Source organism: Melozone crissalis, unplaced genomic scaffold, assembly GCF_028551555.1.
Source record: "Melozone crissalis strain CALT ecotype California unplaced genomic scaffold, PUWL_Pcris_2 ptg000045l_1, whole genome shotgun sequence".
NCBI lineage: Eukaryota > Metazoa > Chordata > Aves > Passeriformes > Passerellidae > Melozone > Melozone crissalis.
The window spans coordinates 27,803,957-27,830,251 of record NW_026535823.1 but is presented as its reverse complement, the minus strand read 5'-3'; the positions used below and the strand labels follow the sequence as shown (position 1 = coordinate 27,830,251).

General features: G+C 42.0%; 1 protein-coding gene across 2 annotated transcripts in view; it reads left to right on the top strand.

The window, feature by feature from the left end:
- The window catches only part of LRP8 (LDL receptor related protein 8), a 169,880-nt gene that overhangs the window by 97,601 nt on the left and 45,984 nt on the right, over positions 1-26,295 (top strand). For both annotated transcript variants that reach the window (XM_054285635.1, XM_054285634.1), the window contains exon 3: positions 7,598-7,720. In XM_054285635.1, the coding sequence (XP_054141610.1) occupies positions 7,598-7,720 (123 nt within the window). The remainder of the gene's footprint in view (positions 1-7,597; positions 7,721-26,295) is intronic.

Here is a 26,295-nt window from a genome sequence, read left to right as displayed (position 1 = left end):
CCTGGGCAGGCCCTTGGCTGTGCCACAGCTCTGCTGCACCAGCTCTGCTGTGTCCTTTAATGCCTCTGTGTACCTGCAAGGGAGAACATGACTTGTGCATTTTCCAGTTCTCAGATCTCTTAAGGGGAGCAAGTTTTCTGATAGCCCTTCCATTCAGTGCTACCTGGTATAAGCTTTGTTGTAAGAAAAAATCCATTTACTGAAAGAAAACCTTGTCTGTGCCCTCGGCAGCCTTCTTGCCACTGTTGCTGCTGGATGTGGAAGAGCCTCGGTGAGATTTTGTCAGTGGCATGTTTTGACACGGAGTGTTGGCTGGTTTCTCACTCCTGCTGTGCAGTGTCACACAACAGTGAGGTTGATTGCAGTCAGCTCTGGATGCTACCAGGCTGGACAGGGCTGTCAGCCTATTTCTGAGCAAAGCTGCAGTCTATTTCAGATACTGGTAGGAAAATCTCTCCCTTCTTCCCCTTCCTCTGCTAAAAAACATGATTTTCCAATTTACAAATATAGTGTGGTGGAAGATAATTGGTTTTCTTGTGGATGTGTTTGTTGTTTTTGAAATTACAGAGACTTGAACATTGAGGTGATGGAGGTTCCTGGAGAATAAAAATGAGGAAATTGTCAGAAAACCTGGGTTTGTACAGCTTAAAAAATGACTTATGATTTATGAGTGGATTTTAAAAAAATGGAGGGAGCAGATGTTGGAGGGAGCCTTGCCTGAAGGAGTGTGGGGCTTGTTCCTCTGAAGGGAGTGAGGCAGCACTTGAGCTTTCTGCCTGGGCTGTTCCCAGCTGCGAAGCTCCCCAGGACAAAGCCCCAGAGCCCCAGCTAAGCCTTCAAACTTGCAAGGAGAAGTTGTCCTGAATACCAAACAAGTATGTTTGACAGACCTCTGATGCCCTCCAAGGAGCACACCAGTCCAAATGGAATTTTGTCTTTGATTTCTCTTCTGGGAAGAAGAGAAATCCTGCTTTTCCTATTGGTGAAACATGGTTTGTAGGGAGAAGTCATTAGACCAATGTATATATTTGGTAATAACCAGAGCAACCTTTGAGCATACAGCCCCTTCTTAAAGACTGAAATTACAACAGCAACCTGAGGACAGGTTGGGGAAAAAATATTGTTCAGTTTTACCTGATTTATGTGAGTAAATTTAGGAAGAAGGGCCTGTATGTGTAAGTTAAAGTCACTTTAATTTCATACATGAAAACAGTATGTTGTTTCAGCATTCTGCTTTCCATAGGTTTCAATTAGGTTCTGCCATTTCCCTTACATTAAATTCAATATTAAATGTGAAAATGGATTTAAATAATTCTAAATAGGAGGCTTATACTTATTACCATTTTAAATGCTCAAAAGTGGGAACCTTTGATACTAATGAAAAATCACAGGTGACATCTTTTTTTCTTCTTTTAAAGTCATTGGTTTGATTTGATTGATCTGAGCTGCATGTTTTGGTTACTTGAACAGCAGCTTCAGGCAGCCCCAGAGCCTCTGACTGGGCTTCTGTCAATGGGGCATTGTTTTCTGGGGCTGTTTCAGGGGGTCTTGGGGAGAAGCTTCTTTAGAATGTGTTTCATGTGGAGTATCAAAGGGACCATGGTCTGTGCCCGAGCACTGCTCTTTGAGGGGATCTGATTAATCTTGCTTTATAAAAGTAATTGCCTGCTGAGATGGCAGCGTCAAAAGAAGTGGCCCAATTCAGAGAATGGTTAAATATTCCCTTTCATTACTTCAAGGTGTCCTTAGTTGTATGAAAATTAAAGGACTTGATGATCCACATCCACTAGGATTTCCTGATATTTCGACTCTGGAATCTTCTGTGTTGCCATTTTATAGCTGCAGACCAGCACATTCCTGGGATTCCCATGCCAGGATTTGGCAGAGGTGCTGTGAGGGGTCAGGCTCCCAGCAGGGAATGCAGCACCTGCTGAGAGCAGGAAACCACTCCAGGGTGGGTTGTCCACACTCCCTGGGACATTTCCTCCTTTGCAAAATCAACAGCAGCAGCTGGGAGGACTCGGGCTGCAGATATAATTTGGGATTTTCAGATCACCTTAAGGACAGCTAAGACATCCTTGGGGTACAAAACCTGATCAAAGGATTGGGGATCAATAGCACAGATTCTTTTTGAAGGGCAGGGATGCTGTCAAAGTCTGTGGTTAAGGCTCAGTCTCCTCCTCCAAGTGTTTTCTGAGTTTGGGAGTATGTATCAAGTTTGTGGTGAGCATAACTTTGAATTAAATTTTTATTAATTTATTAATAAAAAGTTTTATTAATTTTATTATTTTTATTTTCTTCTGTTGCTGGGAATGTCTGTTTGGGAGTGGCATTTGCAATGTCCTGGTGGCTGTTTGTGATTCAGGAGCTGACTGAGGTTCTAAACTGAAAACAACTGTTGGATGTTCTGTGTAGCCCAGAAGCTTTCTTGAGGTGAATCTTGAGCACAGCCCTCACCTTTATCAGGGGAGCAGAAAACCTCATGGGCCAAACCATAAATAGAGCTCTGAGGTATGTTTGGCTCAGTGTGAGGCTGGGTTGGTGGAGGTCCTTAGGAGGTGCAGAGTGACCCACAATAATGATGTGTTTGTTTTCTGGCAGGAGCTGCCCCCTGTCCCATTACCCACCGAGGGGCTTGGCTCCTCTCAGGGCAGAGTGCTGCTGGTGGGCTGTGTTTAAACTCCTCAACTCCTGCAATGCTGCTGCTCCTCTTCTCATATGGAGCCTGGTCAGGGCTCTGATAAACCACTGATCAAAGCTGCCACTGAAGTTCCCCAGCAGGAAATGAAGCCGTGTTTTCTGAATTTCAGTGTCTCTGGCCTACCATCATCTCCCATTTTCGCATCCTATTTTATTGCTGCAGAAGGATCACAGCAAAACTTTCATTGTATGTTTTTTTTACTATATTTTGTTACATTTTTACAGCAGCTTGGGTGAAACTGTTTTCTGCTAGAAGACTGAATATTGGCTGCAAATGAGAACAGATACACAGTTTGGTGGGAAGTCTGGTGTTGATGGAGAAATTAAAATTGGAGCAGGATCTACGTAAAGGAATGAGGGTAGTGGAACAAATTAAACCGGTTTGCAATGATTTTTGATGTCTGGGGTTTTTAATCCCTAATTGCCACCTTCCCTCTGCCATTAACCCACCTTGGGATGAGATGCAGAATCTGACTGGCAGGAGCAGATCAGCCCTGTGGCCCCTTTCTGCCCTTATCTCCTTCTGTGGAGCTGTGACTCTGACTGTTCTCTGTTCAGCTGCCAATTTTATGAAACTTGTGGGATCAAACTTATTTTCCACATCTTTCCTCTCTTTTAGAATTAGTGGAAGTTGGCCAAGAGTTACTGAGGGGAGAAAATGGGGAGAGGACAGGGTGTGCAGGGTCTTTGTAGGTTACCTCCACGATGCTCTCACTGGCCTGGTTTTCTGTCTGGATACACAACCTAGAGTCTGAACAATACCCTTTTGTCTAAAAATCCTGTGTTTAGATGTTAGAACTATGTAGGTTTCCTTGTCTCACACAGAAACAAACAAATCCTCATTTTAAAGTGTCCTTTACAGGCAAGTTGTAGTAGGAAAATATGCTTTTTTCTGTGCTTTTACATTACTGCTGCATTGAACTGTTGATAAAAGAGGAAATGTGTTCATTCTGCTTTTCAGCTGTTGGTTTGGGAAAATCAGGAGTAGCAAGAAATGAAACTATTTTAGAGTTGAGTATTGCTTAATATTAAAGATGTGCAAAATAGGAATAAACAAGGTGTGAATTGCAAATTGAATCATGGAGGGCCTTATAAGCAGTAACTAGAAAGATGTACCTGCCTTGTAAAGCCTCTAAAACTGAGGTAAAAGTTAAGTGAGGTTAAATGAAGTGACTGAGGGCAGTGGGGGGATGTTGGCTTTTATTAGAAAGGGGAAAAAGAAATAAGTGCTGGACTTTTCCATTAGATTCAGATGCCTTGTTCAGGTAAGGGTCAGGGACTTGATCTTTCAGATGTATTTTTGAAAGTTGGAAGTCACATTTATGTCATCCAGTCCCTGCTCCTAGCCAGTACAAGGCTTGCTCCTTTCAATGTATATTTATTCCCTCCAGTCTAATTAAACATGTCCCAGTCATTGCTTTTTTATGAAATCACTCAGTAAATGTTCATGTTCTACACCACTCTCTCTGGGTTCTCTGCTTTTAATTTGCTGCAGGGATGACCCCTGAATCCTTGCTTGCAGGTCAGGATGAGAGATGTGAGTAATGGAACGGAAAAGGACATTTTGGAAAATGAGGGGCCATGTTGGGTTTGATGCAGTTTTATTTAAAATTCAGCATGTTAGGGTATTTTTCTGTCACTGCTGGGTAAAATTGAAGCCCCCTTTCCCTCTTCCCTTGCCTGTCTTGCTGGGAGGAGAGAAGCAGGAATGGCTGACTTTAACTAAGGGCTCCTTTGGAGAGCTGCCCAAGGCAGGGCCCATTCCCTGTGGGAGCTGAGCCATGGTCACACAGGAGCCAGAGGAGCTGTGCCAGATGTGTCCACCTGCACACGTGGGAAAGGAAGAGCAGGAACTGAAGGCAAATGGAGCAGGAGTCCAAAGAGGAGCAGGCAGCCTCTTTGGTGTCCCTGTGCACCGAGCAGGGCAGGGGATGAAAGGCTTTGGAGCCTCTCTCTTCTCCTTCCAGGCATCGTTTGCCCCCCGAGGAGCAGAGGCTCGGGGATGCTGGGACTGCTCACTGCTGTTTGTTTATGTTCATCTGGAGGAGACGTGAGCAGGGCTGCCTGGGCTGCTTACGGCAAAGGAAATGCATCTCAGGGGGACAATTAATTTTGCTTGACTATTTCTGAGCCAGGTGAAGCTGTAAAATGAACTCCTGTCCTCCCCATTGTCTAAAAGGGATGTATTTATTTATTTTACATTTTAATGCACCACTGGCAATTTATGGTCTGAGTCTGAATGAATTATTGATAGAATGAAGGTGTATAACATGGGAGATTAATAAAAAGGGTTATCAAACTTCAAAAAGAAAAAGGAAGGGAAAAGCAGAGAGCTGATATTTTAATTAACTGCTCCCTGCCTGCATTGTGATCCCAGAGACATGAGGATTGAGCGCCAGAAGGTAAATCTGGTTGGAAATAAAGTCATTCCAGTCTTGTATTATAGGTGAGAAATGAGACAGTGCTTCAGTATTCTTGCAGTTTGAATAATCTGGGTTGCTGTTTGCAACAGAAAGTGGAGTTATTTGAATTGAGACAGTCTGCAGAGCTCTCACCCCATGGTGGAGAGTAATAGTAGTAAAAAATAATTGCAAATAAAAGATAATATTTAAAATATAAATAATAAAAAAAATTAAACAGCAGAAGTAAAAATAAGATTCATAGAAAAGGTTTGAGCTCCCCCTTTCTTAATTCTGTTCCTTGAAGAGATTAGACAATTTAGATTCAAACACAAACCAAACACTTTTCTATCCTGCTGATTTTTGTCATGGGACTGTTGGACCTTCAGGAGGACATGGGGACACAGTGACACTTCTGCACTCGGCCACTGCTGCTGGGTGTTTGTGCCCAGCTTCATTCTGCTGAAGGGAGGGAGCACATTTTAAAAATTGAATTTCTAATGTCTCCAGTATTACACTGGTCTCTCCTTTCTGGATGGAGCTGTGATGGTTTCATTTCTAGATGCCACAGCCTTCCCCTAAGAGCAGTTAGTAACATTTTACCCAGTGAGCTTCCCAGCCAGCAGGAGAGTGCTCTCACTTCAGCTGTGCATGGGTATCCTATCAGTGTCAGCATTTCTGGCCATTAAATACACCAGATTCATTACAACTTGCCTTAAATACCCCAGCAGTGATGTGCAATAGCCAGTTTCACAAGCTTTGGATTTCTGAAAGGAGTTATTGAGGAGAAAGTCTTTTCCCTCTGATAACAGATGTACAATGTCTTTAGATTATCCTATCCTTAGTATGACTGGTGTCTTGTAAAACTCTTGGTTTTTATGGAAATGTTTTTTCTGTCCTATATTAGTCCATAATATGTTTCTGAATGGCTGAAGAGAAAATTGAAAATTGTCCATTTTCCCCTCCCTCATTCTCCAGAAGCTGGTTCATTTAGCAGCAGAAGGGGAGTAAATGAATGTTCTCTTTAAAAAGTGCATCCTGAGAGATTGTACAGCTGCTTAGTGGTGCTTTGCAGTGTTTTCCTGCTGGGTGTCTGCTCAGGGAAGCTGCATGTTTTGTGTGCTAGAAAATGAGTGCTTTATTTCAGCCATGGAGGTCTCTCCAGCACCTCACACAGAAACGCTCCATGTTTCCTGTGTGGGCACGTGAGTGATATTTAACATGACTCCCTTCCTGACAGCAGCTCATGTAGGAAAACAAGAAAGGAAAGTAAAAGATCAAACCCCAGAGGCTTATTTGTTGTGCTTAATGCTTTGAAAATGTTTGCTGGAGGAAGTATTGATGTAGCAATGTGTGTGCACATGACTTGTAAGAGAGAATGGCTTGGCAAGCCCAGGTCTCACTGTGTGTGAGGGCAGCTAAGATATGGAATAGGTTGCCCAGGGAGGTTGTGCTGGCTCCATCTTGGGGTTTTTGGATAAAACACAGAACAGCCTGGTCTGACCTCAGAGCTGAGCCTGTCTTGAGTAGGAGGTTGGACGTGGTGACCTCCTGAGGTCCTTCATTACCTGAATTTTCCTGTGATCCTATTAGGCTGTGAGCAGCTTTGCAGGGGGAAGAGACAAATCTCCCTGCAGCACTTCCTGTGCCATTGATGGCTACCAAAGGTAGATCCCAGTTAGCCAGAGAGCATTTCACTTCAGTGTGGTGACACTGAGCCCCAGCCCTGGCTCAGGACTCAGCAGAAAAGGCACTGAAGTCACCACTGCCAAAGCAGTGAGTGAGTGGTGTCACACCAACACCGAGGCCTCAGCCTGAAGGGACCCAATTGAAGTGGAATTTTCTCTTTGTGCCGCAGAGGGAAGATGCTGACCGGAATTGCAGAGCACATGGTGCTGCACCACTGGCACACAGGAATAGACCAATTAATTGCTTGAGTTCATGTCTTGCATCTTTTTCAAGCCCTAGATTAATGCAAGCAAAGCAAAGAGCGTGGAGTGGTTGACATTTAATGAAATGAATGTTAGTGTTTGAAGGAGTGCTTTATGATCATCTGCTGTGGTGACAGATGTACTAACAAGCCATGAATAGATGGCACAGATAGAAACATTATTATTTAGATTATAGTACTCGAAAGGTGATACTTGTTTGTCTTGCCTGTCTGTAAATCATGCAGCATGCTTTCAGTTCCATGAAGGCAGAAGCTTTTTATAGTAAAAGCCTTAGAAAATTTTCTTGAAAAGGAGCATCCCTGTTTTTTGAATGGCTGGAAAAAGACATGAAGGGGGAATCCTTGTCAAATAATGGAGGGGTAAGAGTTCTAGTGAGAAGAAACACCCATCTGTGAGATATGTGGGACTCTGTCATGAAGAAGCAATGTTGAATGTGAAATAAATCCTCTTAGCACAGGGCAATCCATATTGTCCTTGGTGGGGTTGGGTGCAGTGGAGATCTGCACTGTTTGTATTCATGCCAAGTACTTTCTTCTCTTCTTGCAGCAAAGAAAACTTGTGCTGAATCAGATTTCACTTGTGACAATGGGCACTGCATCCCAGCCAGGTGGAAATGTGATGGGGAGGAAGAGTGTCCCGACGGGTCGGATGAATCAGAAGCAGCATGCAGTGAGTAGCTCAAAGTGGTGTTTCCAGACATGTTCTGCCATCATAGCACAGAGAAACTGAAGCTGTTATTCCCAGCACTTGCAGGATGATCTGTCAGTTTATGCTTGTGCTAGAACAGAATTTACAGACACAAAAGATTCAGGTCATTCAAATCACACAGTTTACAAACTTTCAAATGTACCTGTTTTCCAGACTGTGATACAGGCAGTGCTGTCTGGTCTGGCTTTCTGTCTGCAAGGGAATTGTAAACATCTTGAGCTGCTTGTCAGGCTCATGATCAGCAGCAGTGGAGAAGTGTCACACTCACCTGGGATCAGGCTTTTTGGAAACTCAGATTTGGTGTTTTGCATGGTAACATATTGGGATTTATCATCACTGCAGACAGCACTTCTGTTATTTCAGAGGAGTTTTGCAATGTAACTGCATTGCTCAGTCTTCATTTTTTATTTTTCCTCTGAGAACAAATGAAAAATGCAGCAGATGAAAGATGAGGAATGTAAAATAACTAAAGCTGAGAGTAAGTGTTGCTGCAGGTAACACCCTTTAAAAACCCAGTAAGTAAAAAGAATGTTCTTGATTTTCATGTAGTGCATTTTATAATGGCCTTTTGAGGAGGCTCATTTGTGCTCCATTGTTCTAGAGCTGTGAAGAGTTGTCTGATGTTGAGTTGAAGGGAATCCCAGGGATATTTTAATAAAAATACTAATATGTAGACTTACATTTGTGTTCTTACTTATATCTGCATATCTGTTCTTGCCAGAGCAAGAAACTAGTACAGACCATTCTATTGAATTTCCAGTCATGTACTTCACAAATATTCCCATGAGTCAGAAGCAGTGTTGGAGGAAGTATTTTATCAGATCTTGCCAGAATGGGGTACATAGAGGACTTCAAAATCAACCATACTTTTATTTTTAATCCTAGTACCAGTCCTGCTTTCTCCCTAATTAAGGGAGATGAATGCACTTCTCTTGCATAAAATGAATTGAATCATTTTTGCAGCCGCATACAGGCTACAGAAAAAATTACCTCAATAAGTACATTAACATATTTATGTACTGTATTGCTTGGTCTTTCACCCTGCATCCTCCTTAGTTAAAAGCTGCCTCATTAATGCTACTTCCACTACCTGATTGTCTGGAGGGGGGCTGAATAACTAAGCAGCTTCATTTGCTGCAATCTCGTGTCAGAGGCCACAGCACGAGCTGTGGATAGGCCAGGCAGCACTGAGATCCCTGATGGTTTCTGTTAATCATCTTCCATCCCTTTTCTACCCATTTCACCTTTCATTTTTCCCCTACTTATTTCATCCTCTGGGGAAATCAGCCTTAAATCTTAAGTATCACAAAAGAAACTTGACCTGAGCCTCAGATTGTTACCATACGGGACTGCTGTCCTCAGAGAAAAGTATTTTGTTCAGATTTTTGTGATTTTTTAAAAAATATTTTTTCCTCCTACTTGAAAATTCCTAAGAGACCAAAGTCTGTGTTTCTCTGGTGGTTCTTCAGTTCAGAAAAAATAGATAACCCATGAAACATCATCCTGCAACACAGGAAGAAGTTTGTTCTTGTTCTATTAAAGAATGTTGGGATTTCCTTGTCATTTGGCCCATTACTGTAAAAAGCCTGACTCTTCATCTCTGTAAATGTTATTTAAGATGAGGCTGTAATGACAGAAAATGTAGTGACAGGCAGAATGTACAGATAGACATTCCTGTATGATACTTCTCTCCAGTCCCATTTTCTTTCTCCCTGATGAAATCAAGGCTGGACTTTCTTCCTGTGTCAAGGGGTGACTGCAGGGCCTGTGATTGTCTCATTTTCCTGCTTAGAAATGCAGCACAGCCCTGTGGAGGGGCCTGCCCTGCAGAGCTTCCCTAGGGAAGGGGCAGGTTGGGAAAGAAGAGATTTCTCACCTCTGTTGAGATCAAACTGCTTTATAAAATCAATGGCTCTCAGACAGGCCCATAATTGCCAGCACCTCTGCCAGGATCTGGGGTTATTCCTCAGTTAATGCAGCACTGGGACATTGTCCACAGTCCAGTCAATCAGGGAGTTTAAGGGCATTAATAATGCTGACTGTTGCATTTTAGGAGTACTTCCAGCTTAGAATGTGGTGAAAACAAGGCTGTTCCTCTCAGCACCTAGCTACCTGCTAAATGGCTTTTTATTTTCTGAATGCTTTTGTGGTGTGTTTTTAAATACAGTTTGTGCTCTCTTATTGGTAGTTAGGGATTTCATGTCCCCATCTCTTATGCTTGGTTGAAGGTAAAGGTTTCTGGGGTTTGGTTTGGTTTTTTGGGGGCTTTTTTTGGGTTTGGTTTTTTTTACAGAACCAAAATTGTACTTTGGTTTTTCTGTTTCCCCAATCACTGAAGTTCTCAGCTTTGTACCTAACAAATCCTCTCCAGGCACATTAGCCATTCCCAGGTGTTCAGGACAGCATGACCTGTGACCTGTTGGATAGGTGAGATGGCATCACAGCTGGCCTGATTTCTGCTGGACCTGTGATGTCTGCACTTTTTCTGCTATTCATGCAATTATTATTTTTTAACTGTGTTCTTCAAGCCACTGAATGTGTTTGGGAGTGGAGGCTGTAAGAATATCTCATGAGTCCCATTGAATCCTCAGCTGATGAAATCTCTAGGACTTCTCCCTGTTGTGGGTTCTGGTTCTAGGTGAAGGTTGATTAGTTTGATTGATTTCTGAGGAGATGGTTGCCCAGGCTATTGTTTTGAAATGGCTCATTGTAAATAAGAAGCTGCTTATATTTCTTCATTTTTCTGCAAGACAGGTCACAGGCAGAAGATTTTTGGTAGCTCACATGTACTCTACATTAGAGAGCCCACCATATGCAGAGTCCTGGCCCTGTTTTTCATTACTGCCACTAAAAGCAGCCCAGCATGGCTTGGTGATGCCCTGGGGCTGCGGTGCAGCCACTGCTGATATTCACAGGCTCTGCTTATGAGGATGGAAAGATTCCTCACCTTTTCCTTACCCAGCTTCTTGGAGCTGAGAGAGGGGGAAGGGAAGTCATTTTTCTGACTGAGCTACCAGAGACCTCCAGCAAAATGAATGTTATCCACCTAATGATGTTCCAGCACAGGTACTGAATCATTCTGGTTTTTATACAAGCAGGAAATCTTAAATTTCCCTCTGAAGAGTTTAGGTTATTTAATCAGTGACTTAGGCAAAAGAAAATTAAAATCTTAAGAGAAAAATAAAAACAAATGCTAACAGTCAGTAACAGTGATGGGAACACAAAGGGATAGAGCAAGTGAAAATCTGAGCTGGCAAACTCTTGCCTTAGGACATTGTATACATAATGAGATCGAGGAATGCAGAGAGCATAAACTCACCACTTATTTCTTTTTCAGATATGTGACATTCTCCTGGTTAAGAGCAGAAATTATTGTACAGAAAGGTACAGGATGTTAGAGTGTAGGATGTTAAGAGGAAGAAAAAGAGACTGGGAAACCTAATTCATATTGCATTTAATAGGGGAATGATTTAATAGGGCAGGTTTAATAAGCAGCAGTTCTGGAAATAGATTTTAAAATGGAAGTGGAATATAAAATCAAACCCTGAATGCTGGTTTGAAATACAGCACCAGTTCAGGCACTTCTTTCTTATTTTGAACTACATGTCATGAGTGCTTCAGGAAGATGTATCCAAACTTGACAGTTATATTTTTAATGGGTATTTTCCATGGTCCCAGGCACTCTGTGTGCTGCTGCTGTGTGTGCTGATCTCTCTCAGTGCTGGTCAGTTCTGCCCTCATTTCCTATTAAGTTGCCCAAATGTAAAATGCTGTTGTTGGTAGCATTGATGGTATTGTTCACCCCCAAATGCACAATCCTCTCCCAGCTCTCTGCTCAGCCCAAAGGATATTATGTCTCTATTATTCTTCTTTGATGCAGATCTCCTGCATGACTGAGTGGGCTTGGTGACATTACTGTGCTTTTGTGGAAAAGGACTTAATAAACTGTTCCCTGCCCTTGGAGAATTTTTCCTGGAGAAGGGTGGAGTGTTCCTTTCAGGGCATCACATACACTGGGCCATTGAATTCAAGCAGCAAAAGAAAAAACTAGGCCAAATCAGGCAGGCACAGCCAGACACCCAGTTTTGGGACCTGGGGCAGTAAAGAAACCTTTTTTTTTTTCCTTTTATTTTTTTTTTTAATTTTTTTTCTTTTTTCCCCAAGGTTAAGAGCAGATCTGTTGGTATAAATGTGATAAGATGCTGGGGCATTGCAAATGCAGTGAAACATGTAAATTAAAGACTGTTCTGTTGGAATAATCTGTTAGAGATCACTTAGGGAATTGAATACGGTGATGTTAATGCCAGATGTACAGGTGTGCATTTTAACAACACTCCAACTGCACCAACTGGCCACAGCCAGCATGAAATACAGCCCTGTCCCCCTGGCACTGTCCCTGCTGGGCCTCTGGGAGCACTGCTGAATGGCAGCAGCTGAGGACCCCATCTGTAAAGCAAATATGGGACAAGGTACTGGATGTGGAAACACTTCTAGAGCCACAGGATCCTCCCAGAGACAAGGCACAAAAGTGGCAGTCTCATTTTCCAGGTGCCCAGACTGCTTTGTAGAGCTAGTGATGAAAGCTTTGATTTGTCAATGTGATCAAATTTATTGAGACAAAGTAAAATGAAAACTGCCATGATCATCTCTCCATGAAGTCATGGAATAATTTGGACCTTTGGCAGTCATCTAGTCTAATTCCTTGCTCAAACTGGACCCCTGTCCTCATGTCTGACCACCTCTATTAATGGAAAAAATCTCTTTATCTTGCCAGACTTCCCTTTGCTGCAGCATGTGTCTGTCACCTCCCATCCTGTCACTGTGCACCTCCAAGAACAGTCTGGCTCCATCTTCACTGTGCCCTCCCATTCTGGAGTTGAAGGCAGCAATGATATCTTCCTTTAACCTTCTCTTCTCTTGGCCAAACAAGTGCTGGTCCCCCAACCTCTCCATGTTTGTGGTCTCTCATTTCAGATTACTTTGTCAGATAATTGGCAATGATGCAATTCTGCAGTCAAGGATACATTTTTTCCCTCGTTCATTCACCCCTTAAATGAACAAGGGGTTCATTTTATCACATCCAAAATATAACTTGGACAATAATTCATTTCTCTGGTTTTAAGATGCCACTTAGCTCCCAGGTTTACTTTGCAGAGGGTTCCAGACTCCTGAGAACTCCTTTTCCATGGGAGTGTTTACCAGTAGAGATGGACAAGACTTTTTGAGCTCTGTCAGCAGGCCTGTAGTTCTCTGGCCATGGTGGCTTACATTCCCTTTTATTCTAAATGTAGGTGATTCTTCAAATTCTCACAAAAGGACCTTGCTTGAACCCTCCCATGTCAGCCCAGTGCTTCCCAAGTGCCTCTGGATGCACTGTCCCTGCCTGGGGTGCCTCCAGGTGTGTCCTGCTGAGCAGCCCTGAGCCGACCTCAATATCCCAGAGGATCCTCAGGGACCAACACGAGAAGTCTGTGACAGAATAAGGAACCAAATCCAGCTCTTCTGGCATCCTGTTCCTTTTCTTGGAGCGTGAAATTATTCCTTTTACATCAAAGGAAATTCAGCAAACTCAAAGCTGAGCAGTTTATCTCCAGTAGTGGGATAACTTTGTCTGTGGCTTGTGGGCAGTGAATTACATCTCCTTTTTGATGATGATTACATGGCTTTGGTGATCTCAGCATTTTACTTACCTAAAGATGTAAATGAATTTAGGATTTGTAATGATTGTGCTGCAATTCTACCAGTGCTGAAAAGTTTTAAGTAATACCTACACAAAATGTGTTTTTCCTTTATGGGAATGCATTTTGAGCTTGTCTCAGCAGTGACCTTTGCAGAGGGCTGAGCAAGTTCTGTAGGAAAACCAACTGAAAAAACCTACTGGGTCTGGTCTGGTGTTTGTCATGTTCTGTTCTTTAGCAGTGTTATCTTGTGAGGGAGTCACTTTTTCATGTAGCATTGCCTGCTTGGACATTTGCAGTGCTTCCATCCCCCAGATCGATCTTGAGCTTTCTCTTGTTGTCGACAGCTACAAAGTTTAAATACCAGCATTTAAACGTTCTCCCTATTGCTCTAATGGGTTCATGCAGTTTGTAGACAGGAATGGTCATAAAAGAGTTGGATGCTGCCTTTTTATGGCTACAATTAATCTTGCAGTTATTTCAATAGGAGAGAATAGCAGGAAAATTAAAGTTGAGTGTATGAAGCTCTTGTACATGTAATTATTTAACAGGCTATAAATATTGAGCTACTAAAAACGTAAAAGTTTTTCAGAAATCTCAAGTACCTTTTCATTGCTTGGTGCTTTTGTCTTTTCCATTCTCTTGCTGCCTGCTTTCTGAAATTCAGATTACCTGATTTTTATATTTATCCTTTTGTTTGTTTATTGAGGGTAGTATGCAGGAATCACAGTTGTTTAACTGTTATGGCTGATGTGAAAAGGAAATAATTTCTGGGAAAAAGGCAAAACATAATTTGCAAACTGAAATGTTTTAACTGAATGAAGTAGTATTGCAGCACAAGAGTACAGACAGCCCTTTTCACATCAGCCCTTTTTTAAATGGGTGAATGATGGTGTGAGGAAATGATGGTGTGAAGAAAATAAGCAAATATCAAATGACTTTACCTTAACATTACTGACATTAAAATAGCTTCTGCATTTTAGTGTCATAATGAACTTTATATTGAAGCTGTGTTTCCTTGTTCTATCTCCTTTTCTTTGATGGGTATTTTTCCTCTCTCCGTTCCTGCAGTTGTAGGATCCTGTTTTCATTCACTCCCACTGAAACCTTTTGCAGTTTTAATAAGGGTCTCATGACACTCCATCCTGCTTCCTTTAGGACTAGGATCACGATTTAGTCTGGTTTAATATGCAGTCTCTGCATGCTTTGGTAGGTAATTCCTGTAATTTCAGCCTTGCACTGGAGATTTTTAATGCCTGCAATGCTTCCAGTGAGATTCTGCTCTGGGATGAGGGTCAGAGCCAGCACTGCCTGCACATGTGAGAGTGGTGTGGATCCTCCCTGTGCCTTTGTGGGATGCACTGAGAGCCAGAATCAGGGCTTGGCTTTAGCATTAGCTCCAGCCTCCTTTCTAGGGACACTGTGTTCATGACTGTATTTGAAGTGACACATTTCAGCTGACCCTTTTTGTCTTGTATTTTAACCCACTACAACACATTACAAATCCTTTGCATTAAAATGCAGAGAACCAAGTGCTTTGTTAGAGCTCATGTTAGGCTCATGCCAGTTCTTGCACCCTTTTTCTGGCCTGCTCTCATCATCTTCCCCTGTCACTGGAGCTCTCTAAGTTGTATGAGACTGTGATTCTCTGTTCTGGCAGTGGTTGCAAACATAACCACACTTCTCTTTTTTTCCTGTGCAGGGATTAACATGTGTGACATGTTTGACAATCAATTTCATTTCTAGCCATTGTGTGTGCAGTGATACATGTGTGTTGAGAAATGCACAGAGACACACAGAGAAAAGAACAATTGGTCATTCTAGCATTTCACCAGGTATCTCAGCCCCATGGGGAGTGGAACTGAGAAATTGCAATTAACATACTGAATGCCACTGGAATTTGCATTGCTGCTTCACAATTCCTGCCTCTAGACATGTTGCAAGTATCAACCTTGGAGCTAAGTTGTGAGAACCAGCAGGGATGTTTGTAATGAAGTCAAGGTGTGGGTGGTTAGGAAAAGTCTTTTCTTCCCAGCCACAGGTCTACACATCAGTATTCTTGTGCAACAGCTCAAACACATTCAATTAAAATTGCCATCTAAGCTGCCTGTTCCATCCTCTAAAAAAGAAAACAGGTGGGGGTTTCTTTGTATGTATATAAAAGATGAAATGTTCACTCTGAGATAAGAAACACAATTATTTAATAGCACCAGAGCCTTTTCAGACTTACTTTCTTTCACACATAAAAGGATAAGGACATACTAGAATTTATTAAATCTATGCTTATCTACTGAATCCTTTTTTTTTTTCCCCTGAGTTCTTCATGTCCTCTTGGTTCCTTTGCCTTTTAGCAGCATTTCACTTGTCAATAGCTTTAAAACCTCAGTAGAGTTGTCACTTTAGCATGGAAAAACCAGCATCTCCCCTTGGTATGAGCCTGGGCCTTGGTGCAGCAATGTCTTCACTGTGGCCATGCAGGTGCTGCCAGGAATGGTCTCCCTGCAGCTGCTGGAGCTGGGCTGGGACACTGCACTCAGATTTTCCTTTGTGGCATGAAGTTCTGGGAAGCCCTGAATGCTGTTTGTTTTATTCAGTCCTTTGACAGAACAGAGGAGATACTGTCCTGGAAGATATGAGGCGAAATACCAATGCTGCACCATCCTCAGGCAAGCTTTTCATTTTAATTTTAAAAGTACAAACTTCAGGAAGCAGGGAAAAGTGTTTTACAATGAATTCTGCCAGTGTCCTGGAGACCTGTATAATTTTTCTTTCTATGATTTTATCACTCATCTTGGCAGGTTTCATTATGTTTGCTCATCGAGGGACCTCTGTGCCTTTATTTTCCCTCGTGACAAAAGGAGCACTTTTGCATCCATAATCTCTTTTACAAATAGGTCTCCTCTCAATGCTGCTCAACTCCTTTATCCTTTGTACAGTTTTGTCCCCCTAGCGTTCTGTGGGGCTTTTTCCTCCCTGTTTGGATTGGAGTTGGAATAATCTCAGTGAACAAGAGAAAGTGAGCCTGGGAGGAAGGAGAGAAGGAGCAGCTGCTGACACCTTGTTTTAATGATATTTCAGCTTTTCAGGGGAGGAACTGAAAAGTTTTTCTGTTTATCAGTTACCTGTAAGTGTAACTTCCACTGTTACACAAGTTATAAACAGCATCTTAAGCAAGTTGCTTCAGCTGAAAATGACTGGGAAGAAATCAAGATAAAAAGCTATTGGTAAGATTTTCTAATCTCTTAGATTTCCCAGAGTACACCAAGCTTTTGTATAGTGTATGTAAAATGAAAAAAACCCCACCCTGTAATAGTAGATTTAATTAAATGAATCTGTGAGGAAAAATTAAAGTGGGCTTTGGAAGAGGTAATTCAAATACTCCAACTATTTTATCTCTAGTCAGATACAATGTTTTGGTTTTTGCAAAGAAAAGCACGTCCACGCTTCTTCTAGTCGGGCTTTTGATTATTTTAATCAATGGTTTCTTTCCAGCTTGCACAATATGTTTACTTCTGAGAAACAGCAATGCTGTGGAAGATCACAATAGAACTATCTATGTTTTTTTCTCATAATTAAAGTTCTATTCTGTTTCCATAATTAACTGATGTGAAACCTGGAAAAATGGTTCCTGATTCATTATATTCAAGCCAGACAGTGAACTAAACAGCTCTTAAGGGATTAAAGAAACATTGTCACCCTTAAAATCACATTTTTTGTTCCTTTTGGTACATAACTACTACCAGCCCATTCTAAATTGTTCTTCTGTCTGATAACCAACAAGCACTTAAACCACCAACTTAAATCACAATTTGTAATTTCAGCACCAAGAGGTGCTTCAGAAAAGGGGTCCTGTAATATCAGTGCCAGTTTCCTTTGTAATTAAGTAATTGTGTTTGCAGTGTAATTAAGCAATTGAGTTTGCAGCAGGGCATTGCTGAAGCCAGTGGGGTTCTGCCCAGGCTCTGCAGCTGCCTTCTGGCACAGAGCTCATGGCTGTGCTGGGGTTACAGGGGCTGGCAGAGGGATTTGGTGTCAGGACAGACTGGAGAGAAGCAAGAAGAGCAAGGAAACTGAGGAATAGCAGGAGGAGTGGCACAGATTAAAGTAGGGTCAGAGGGTCCCTCATCTGACACCAGGTGTGCCTTGAGTGTTACCCTTCACATAGAGAGATAATTGTATTAACTATAATTAATTAGTGATAGTAACTGCACATTGGGCAAAAGCAGCCTCTGAAGGTGGGTTTGAAGAAGAAGAGCATGCCCAGGAAATGTGGGAGGATGCCCTGTGCAGAGGGCAGGGTGAGCAGCACTGCAGGTGGGAGGGTGAGAGGAAGGGCTGGGAGAGCAGGAGTCGGTGCCAGTGGTGGAGCACACCTGGTTCTGTGCTGTCCCTGTGCTGAGGCCATGGTAGGAAATGAAGATATCAGTGTGTGGTTCTCAGGGGACTTGCAGGACATCCTGCCATAAAGTCCTGGAGCTGCAGGCTTGGCAGTCAAGGGCCAGGTCTGGCTTTGTTCTGGCTCTGCTGCTGCCTTGTGGTGGGGCCATGGGAGACTGAAGTTAAAACCATCACCATCTGCAAAAGAACTGGTGTCATTTTGTCAAGGCTGCTGCTGTGTCATGAGAACTGGGTGATTGGAGTGTGTTCCTGATTATATTCCTCTCTGATAGACACCAGCTAGTAATAAGGCTACAAATTGTGATTAGATTTTTCCATTGGGTTAAAAGCTTTTAACTGTGACTCTTGTTGGTCTAATTTCTTGCCAGGTTTTTTTGTTAACTGAGTAAAAGTTAAGCACATGGGACATTTTAAGTTGACTGTTGCTCTTACACAATCTCTTACTGAAATTTTTCATCCACAACTCTTTAGTAAGATACTTTCTTAAGTCTGTTTTCCAAGAAGTGTAGGTAAGGAGTAAACCTTAAGTGTTCACAAGTACACCAGGAAATATCTATAGGATCCAGCTGAGACTTCTGAAGGAGATTGTCAGTGTTTAGATGCACCTTTGGGATGCTTCAGTGTAGGCAGCAGCTTCTGAGGTGAATGCTCTAAATTAATGGGTTCTGGGAAGCAATTCCTTTCGCAGACTCTGCTGCTGTAGGGTGGTTGGAAGGAGGCATCTGGCCATGCCTGTGCTTTGCTAACATGTGCACATGCATCAGTAGCTCACTGAAGGCACTGAGGTGCACAGGCTCTGACAAAAACTGAGCTTAAGCAACTTCTTCAAAGCCATTCATGGGAATGTTTAAAAAAGAAGTGGGAGTTATGAATCTGTGTAGCCTTTAGGCACAGATCATCTCTCCCATATGTGCTCTCAGATTTTGCCTTTGCTGTTCTACTGCCTGCTGTAGCTGGATTTTATTGTCCTGAAATTTAAAGGTCACTGTTGTTACTTCCAGCTGCTGTTGGACTGGGAGCATGGATTTTTGGGATGTGGAGAAGTCAACCCATCATTGCAGAATGACCTTATCTGAGTACCAGTTGTGCTCCATTGCTTAGTGTGTCTTGAGCTATTTCTTGTTATGTTTTGTGAGCTGGAAATCTTGGTTGAGAAGGTTTAGAGAGAAGTTTTTAGGCAGAAGTGTGTGCCAGGATTATGGAGAAAATTGAGAATTTCCATTGTTCTTTCTTTTCCTTCCTTTCATTGTTACACTCTGAGGGTGTAAACATTATACCTTGTTTTACTTGAAATGCAGAATTGTCCTTTGAAATGGTACTTGGAATGCAAACCAGAAGAATTAATAGATCTAAACTGCTGGTGGCCTCAGATTGGTGGTGACCTGAATTCTGAGCACAGTTTGAGTCCTAATGCACAAGATTTCTGTTTATTTAACAGTGGCCTTTGCATTGTGCTTGTACATAACAACTCCTATCCACCCCTCTGAGTTCTGCTTTGCAGTTTCTTTCCACAGAGTACTGAGCAAGGAATTTCATGTGTTTCTGTTTTCTTTATGAGATTAGAGCCCATGATATTCTCAGCATATGGTATGAAATATTTATTATTGTTTTTAAAGGCTGGTTTTAGGAGACAGTCTGTGATGTGACTGCATTTAGTAACATAAATGAAAGTCCTTTTCTTTTTGCATATATTTAAGAAGCTGTGAGGAGTTAGTCATGGTGAGTTCTAAATACCAGCGAGACGACCACTGTGAAAACATTTCAAAAGGAAGTAGCTTGAAGCTGTAGAGTGATGTTTAGAAAAGGCCAATTTAAACTAAATAAAAATGTAATCCCTGTTATACATAATAAATGAAGAAGAAATCTCTAAAATTGTGTAAAAGAATTAAAATAAAAACATGTCTGGGATTCAAGTTCCTGCAAAAAGTGTATTCAGTGACTATGCAAAATCAGGGAGGAACTTCAGAACTGTGGGGTCATTTCTTTACTTTACATAGCCTAACAACAATTTTGCATATTCTTCTCCTTCACTTGGATTTTTTTTCATTCATCTCCTATGGTTTTGGTTTGAAAAAGCAGTGTTTTTTTCCAGAGTGTAAAGCAGCTGCCACTGGAAGCTGTCGTGTAACTTATGTTCCAGAAGGAGTGAATGTGTCCCTATCTGCTCATCAAATATTTTGAGAACAAGGGCTGATGTTTCTGGCTTTCAAGACACATTTTCTCTCCTCCTGAGCCAAATGAAAAATTTTCGTAGCTCAACACATGTGCTCACTTACTCCTCTGTGCTGTAATCACTTAAGCACTTTCCCAAACTCCAGAGACCTTGAGAGATCAGAACTGGCTGGATGGAGAGAGTGGAGAGGTTTGAGAGGGGAAGGAGGAACAGCAGCCTCGAGAGTGATGGTTCAGTGCATGGTTAATGCAGCCAAGGATGACACAAGGCAGTGCACGCAGCAGTGGGTGCAGGAATCTGTCTTTAAAAGCACAATTACTACACCTGGAGCTCCAGCACATTGTGTAGTGGTTGTCAGCTAAAACCAAATTAAGAACTTGACCTACACTGCAGAGAGACTGGGCTGACCAAGTCACGTGGTTCTGTTGACTGAAAATCAGCAAGGGCACCACGTGTCCTCTTCTGTAACAGAATCTGTTTGCTTTTCTCTATAACCTGGGTCACTGAGACTGGGCACGTGCTGGAATCTGGATCCTGGGGTGACTTGTAGGCCCAAGTCTACAATATTTTGTATTGTATTTGATATTTTGTGTGGCCCCACAATGTTACCTGTATAGAAAATGTAATCAAGCAATACATTTGAACATTGTTACCAGCACATTTCTCCAGGCAATAGTCAATCAGGAATCAGTTTCAAACAGGAGGAAGGGAGTATTTTATTTTGATGATTTCACATGCCTACTCTTGTTTTGGATTGTGGTTTGTGTTGGTTTTGATTTTTTAACTTAACAGAATGAAGCACTCTTTAGATATCCAGACATTTTTCATATTAGTTGCATTTTAGGGGTGAAGCAAGAGAATATTTCCTTATCATTCTGAAGGTTATATTGGTTCAGCTCAGCCTTTGTATTAATTCCAGCTGGGGATCATGAGAAATGCGTGTTGCTGCAGGACTGAACTGTAATTGTGACACGGATCAAAATCTCTGCCAGGCTGTTCTTTCCCTCTCCTAAAGCAGATTAGCAGCCTGGCATCTGTTTTCTTTGGGGAAGATGGCAGAGATGCCCAGAGAGCAGAGGAGCTGCCTCACAGCTGCCCTTTGTGCCTGTGCCCGCCATCGTGCCATGTCCCTGATGGGGGCAGGCAGGGCTGGTGGCTTTGGTGGCTCCTGGCTGCTCCTGGCTTTGGGGTGCAGCAGGGCTGGGCTGGAGCTTTGGGTCTTGGGGTAAAGCTCTTCAGTCTGCCAGAGCCTTTCCCCTTGAGCTCCGTGTGCCTTCACTCCTGCAGCTGCCAGGTGGGAAAGACCTACATAAAGACAGACCTACATAAAGACAGATCTGCCTCATTGTCAGAGGAGGTTCTGGAAAGGTTGGGCTCTCTGAGTGCAGTTATTTAAAGTTCTGACATCAGAGTCCCCCAAGTCTTAGGTGGCTGTGTAGGAAATTACAGCTGACTTGCATAGGAAATGAGGTGTACTTTCAACCTGAATGTCATAAAAATTACTTTACCTAGACCAAGTGCAATCTTACCTACTATACAGGTAACAGAACTTGGTCTCAGAGATTATTCTGCTTCTTTTAGTTATGGTAGGCAGGAAAGAAAGTCTTCCTGCTGAAAGCATTAAAAAATCATGCAGCAGCCCTGAAGAACCACGTTACGCTGTGAGCTTTTCTCCTGCTTGCTCTGTGGGTGGGATTCCTGCAAAGTTCAGTCATTGAGTTAGCAAATACTTCAGGTGAATTTGATTTCTCTTCCATCCCTGACTCCTGTTCCTTTATGTCCTGGGCTTGATTGACTCTTTGGTGCATAACAGAGTAAGAATTCCAATTAAAAGTTTCCCCAGTTTCTTTATGCATGGATTGTCATCCAGTACAGGCTGGGATGTAATGCAGCCTTTTCTTCTGTCAGAGCATTCTGCCCTGCCATCTATTTTCACTGAAGATATAACATTTCCCCTCAGGATATCATATATTTTTGTTATTTTATTCAATTTGGCCGCCACATTAGGTTATGGGGATAGAGAAGCAGATTATTGGGGGGAGGCATTAACTGTATATGGAAACTTTGTTTCTGTGGGAAATTAGTGTAAGGATCCATAATATTGAGAGTTGAAATTATTACAGTCTAGGTACAAGGGGGAGTTAGGTGATAAATTCATTGAAGAAGGAAAGCCAGAAGCAAGCAGGAGAATTTTTTGGCCAGGTATAGGAGGGATTGTAAGGAATTCTTTAGCTGTAAGAAAACCAAATCCATATAGTGTGATACTGATCAATGAGAGTGCAAGTATAGGCTGCAGTGGCAGAAACTGAATAAATACTGAAAGTATTTCTAATTTCTGTTCAGAAGGAAGAGGAAGAAGTTGCATTTGCACATTTAATGCCATTCTTGCTACTCAACAGCAGCTGTTAAAGCAGAAGCACTGACAAACTCTCATTGAGGGACACAGCCAGTCAGTTTTCTGATCTGTATTTCTTTATTTCTTTATTTCTTTTTTTTTTTTTTTTTAATAACTTGCATTACTGTTTTTGTAGATATTGGAACACTGGTGGAAGTTTCAGTAAATTAGTAAAAGCTGTGTTTTTAGGGTGGTTTAAAAGGTTAAACAGAGCACAGTACAGAACCTGCTGTAGGAGGTCTGCTGCCCAAATCTGGAGTTCCTGACTGCTACAACAATAACAATTCAGCTCCAGAGCTCTGTGTGCTTAACTGGCTGTTGTTAGTTTTGGACAAAACCACAGAGAGTCTGATAATGGAACATAATGCATCAAGATTAAAAAAAAAAAAAGAAAATCCGTGTCAACATGTTAGGGAAAACAAGAGTTGTGTCACTTCTCAGTAGTTCTTGATTGAATCATGACCTTGTTAATAAGATACTGTGCATTTTAATAAGCTACTGTGTGTATTTTGTGATATGTGATTTGACTTAAACATAAAGGTTAGAAAAATGTAGTTTACAGCATAATTGGAGGTTGTACTAAGCAAGTTGAAGAGCAGGTGGTTGAGAGGTGGTAAAAGACATGGGCAGCTGCTGTAAAGTGGAAAGGTTATTAGACAGGGGGCTGTGAACAACCTTGCAAAGCTCACATGATTAGAGTTGAAAAATAAACCTTATTAGAAAGGTATTTGGTATTTGATTCATTGAAGAGAGGGTTGAGGGTTGCCTTTTATCAATTTACACCTGTCTCTTTGGTTTCATCACACAGTTGTTTCTTTAGCTTAGCAAGAATCAGCCTGATCCAGGAAACCAGATAAGAGAAACACAGATAAGATACAGCTCTTAACAGTAGTGGCAAATAAAGTGGACTCACTTATACAGAAATCCTTTCTGGCTTTAAACCAAAATTGGTACCTGTCTTAAAGATATGCTGTTGTTTAAATGAGGTGTCAGTGTGAAGTCAGCCTTTGCTGTGCAAGCATTGCATGGTCCTGAGGCTTTCAAACATGGGAAGTGCTCTCAGCTGCTGCACACAGACAGCAGGGATGCTCACAGATTATAGTGAGGGCACTTGGCCCAGCTCTGACGCTGGAAGAAACTCCACCTTGGAATCATGGAATACACGATCCAAATCACTGGGAAGGAATTCTCAGGGCAAAAACTGTATTGTTCAGTTAAGAGAGCTCCACAGGTGGGGGAGAACCACTCTCCTTTCTTCTCCCCAACCATGGGTCATTATTTGAATCACAGGTTGGTCAGGGTTGGAGATCATCCAGTCCAGTGCCCCTGCTGAGGCAGGGTCACCTGGAGCAGGTGACACAGGAACGTGTCCAGGTGGGTTGGGAATGTTTCCAGAGAGGGAAACTCCACAGCCTCCCTGGGCAGCTGTTCCAGTGCTCTGCTACCCTCAGTATAAAGAAGTTCTGCAGAATGTCTCCAGAGAAAGTCACAGGTACCAAGAAACTTTTTTTTTTTGTTCTGTTATCCTTGGAGAAGTGTTTTTCTCAACACATGGAAACCAGGAGAAATCTCTGAGAGGTGCCAGGTCACATGGATGGCAAACATAACTGGGGAGATTTTGCACATTGCAGTAGCTCATCACCTGATTGGCAGAGTTTCCATGGAGTTAACGAGCAGAATGATAACGAGTAGAAGTTACCAATATCCATCTATGCAGACTATATTACATGTACTACCTATATCTAATATATCTACTTCTTTTCATCTCTGATGTGCACAGAATATGCCCAGAGATAACGAGACAGTGTGCTGTAGGTGCAGGAAGCTGTTTTGGCATGTTTTGCTGCTGAGCCCTTTGAAGTCGTTTGCAGCCTTTCAGCATTGGGAAGCGACAGTCGCCGTTCCAGCAGCCTCTGTTGTCTGAGCAAGCTCTGGCTCCTTCCCTTCTGATCAAAAGCACTTGGTGAAAGGTGCAGCTTGGATCCTTTAAAGCATCTCATTATGGGTTATATTTAGAAGTGTGAAGAATATATTATTAATTACAAGGATGCTCCAAAGCAAAGAAGCTGTTTTATCCATGCCCTTGATGAACAGAAAAGTTCCTGTGCTGAAGGAAGGTTATGCAATTAACAGTAGATTCATTAGGAGTTCATCAGATAGCAAACTATGCTTATCTTCAGGATGGTACTGGAATATCTGACAATTTCCCAGTTACTGCCTAAGTGATAAGGAAGAGCAAGAGACAGGAACTGCCAGTTCCTGGTATATAAATTTTTATAAATTTCCTGATTATATAAATTTTACTGCCAGTAAAATTTATATAATACAGTTTACATATCTGTTATATGCTAGTTTTTTATGTATGTAATATTTTACATCTCAATTTACAGACCAAGTTCTGTCTTGCTGCCTTGCTGGAAAGAACTGGAGGTGTAAATTGGCCCCACATATTTCTTGGTTGCTAAGTGAGCACAACGTTTGGACACTGTGAGGATCTTTACAGGTTTTTGCTCTCTTTTGTTCCCACAAAACTCCTCTTACCAGGGTAGCTGTCCACTAGGTTTATCCAGGATCATTCTGGATGTTTGCTTTGACCTGCTCAGCACTCCCAAATCCAGTCTGTGCACTGGGCCTGTGAAACAGAGTCACCTTTGCAGGGACATTTCTCCAATTTAAGGGATTTTTGTCGTTATTTGCAGCACTTACAAAATACAATAATTTTTCTGTCTTCAAATTGAGACTGGCATCTGGTAATTGATTTTTGCTAATTGAGTGATATAGCCAGGTGAATTTTTTTTTTTTAAACTGTGCTTTAAAGCCTAATTTTGAGTTGAGCATTAATTTGCTCTCAAAGAAAGGAGAAGTCAAGTGTCTAAATATGCCAGAATATGTATGAAATAAGCTGCCATCTGGAATTTGTTTCTGGATTTGCTGTAATAGAAATTGAGCACTCTGGGATGCATATTTTGGGGCTTTCTAGAAATTAATATATAGAAAGAAAAATAGATAAATCTGTCCTGGTGCTGTGCTTAGCTGCTTGTATAAGAATTTGACAAGTGACCAAGGTGATAATGTCTGGTAGGCTTGGACTAAGATACTGCCTAAGTGGAGGGAATGGAGTGAGATACTGCCAGTGGAGAGAATGAATTATTTTTAGAAACTAATTTTTTTAACAGTTCAGGGTCACAGTGCCAACAATTTGGAGAGAACCTAGAAAACTCTGTCACTTTTATCTATAAACCAAAGGCAGTCAATAACATTTGATTCAATAAAAAGTAAATTTATCCCTTATCTAAAAGTATGTGTGCAGAAATTGTTCCAAGATGCTTTCAAAGTGCTGAGTTACAAACCCATACAGGGAGGGATGATTGATTTATTGTGTGCTGCAATCTGGAGTATTTTATCACTGAATCTTTAGTGAAGAAAGTTGATGTTGTTAAAGCTGCAATGTATTTAGACCCAAAGGCTAGGAATGAAGCAGGAAGCATTATTGGATCAGGGCAGATCAGGAGATTGTGGTTATTACCTGTGTTTCTGTGGAGATCAGCTCTTTCCATGGTCTCTCCCAACCCAGACCAGGAGGGATGGGCTTTGGGCTTTGTATCAGGGGTGGGCTCTGGTGTGTGCCCGTGGGATGCCCAGGTTATGGGAATTGGGTAGCGGGAATTAGGCTGACACCTGAACAGGTGACAAAAGACTTGGAATGAGTCCCAGCTGGGGGAAGGCTGAGGCTGTTCCCCACCTCTGGCACATCACTCCCAAGGGCTCTGTTCAGCAGCTCAGCACATCCATTTGTCACCTCAGCTCAGCACATCCATTTGTCACCTCAGTGGCTGCGTGAGAAAGTTTCAGTGCTCACAAATCTGTTTGCCCACAAGGCTCTGGAATCCCT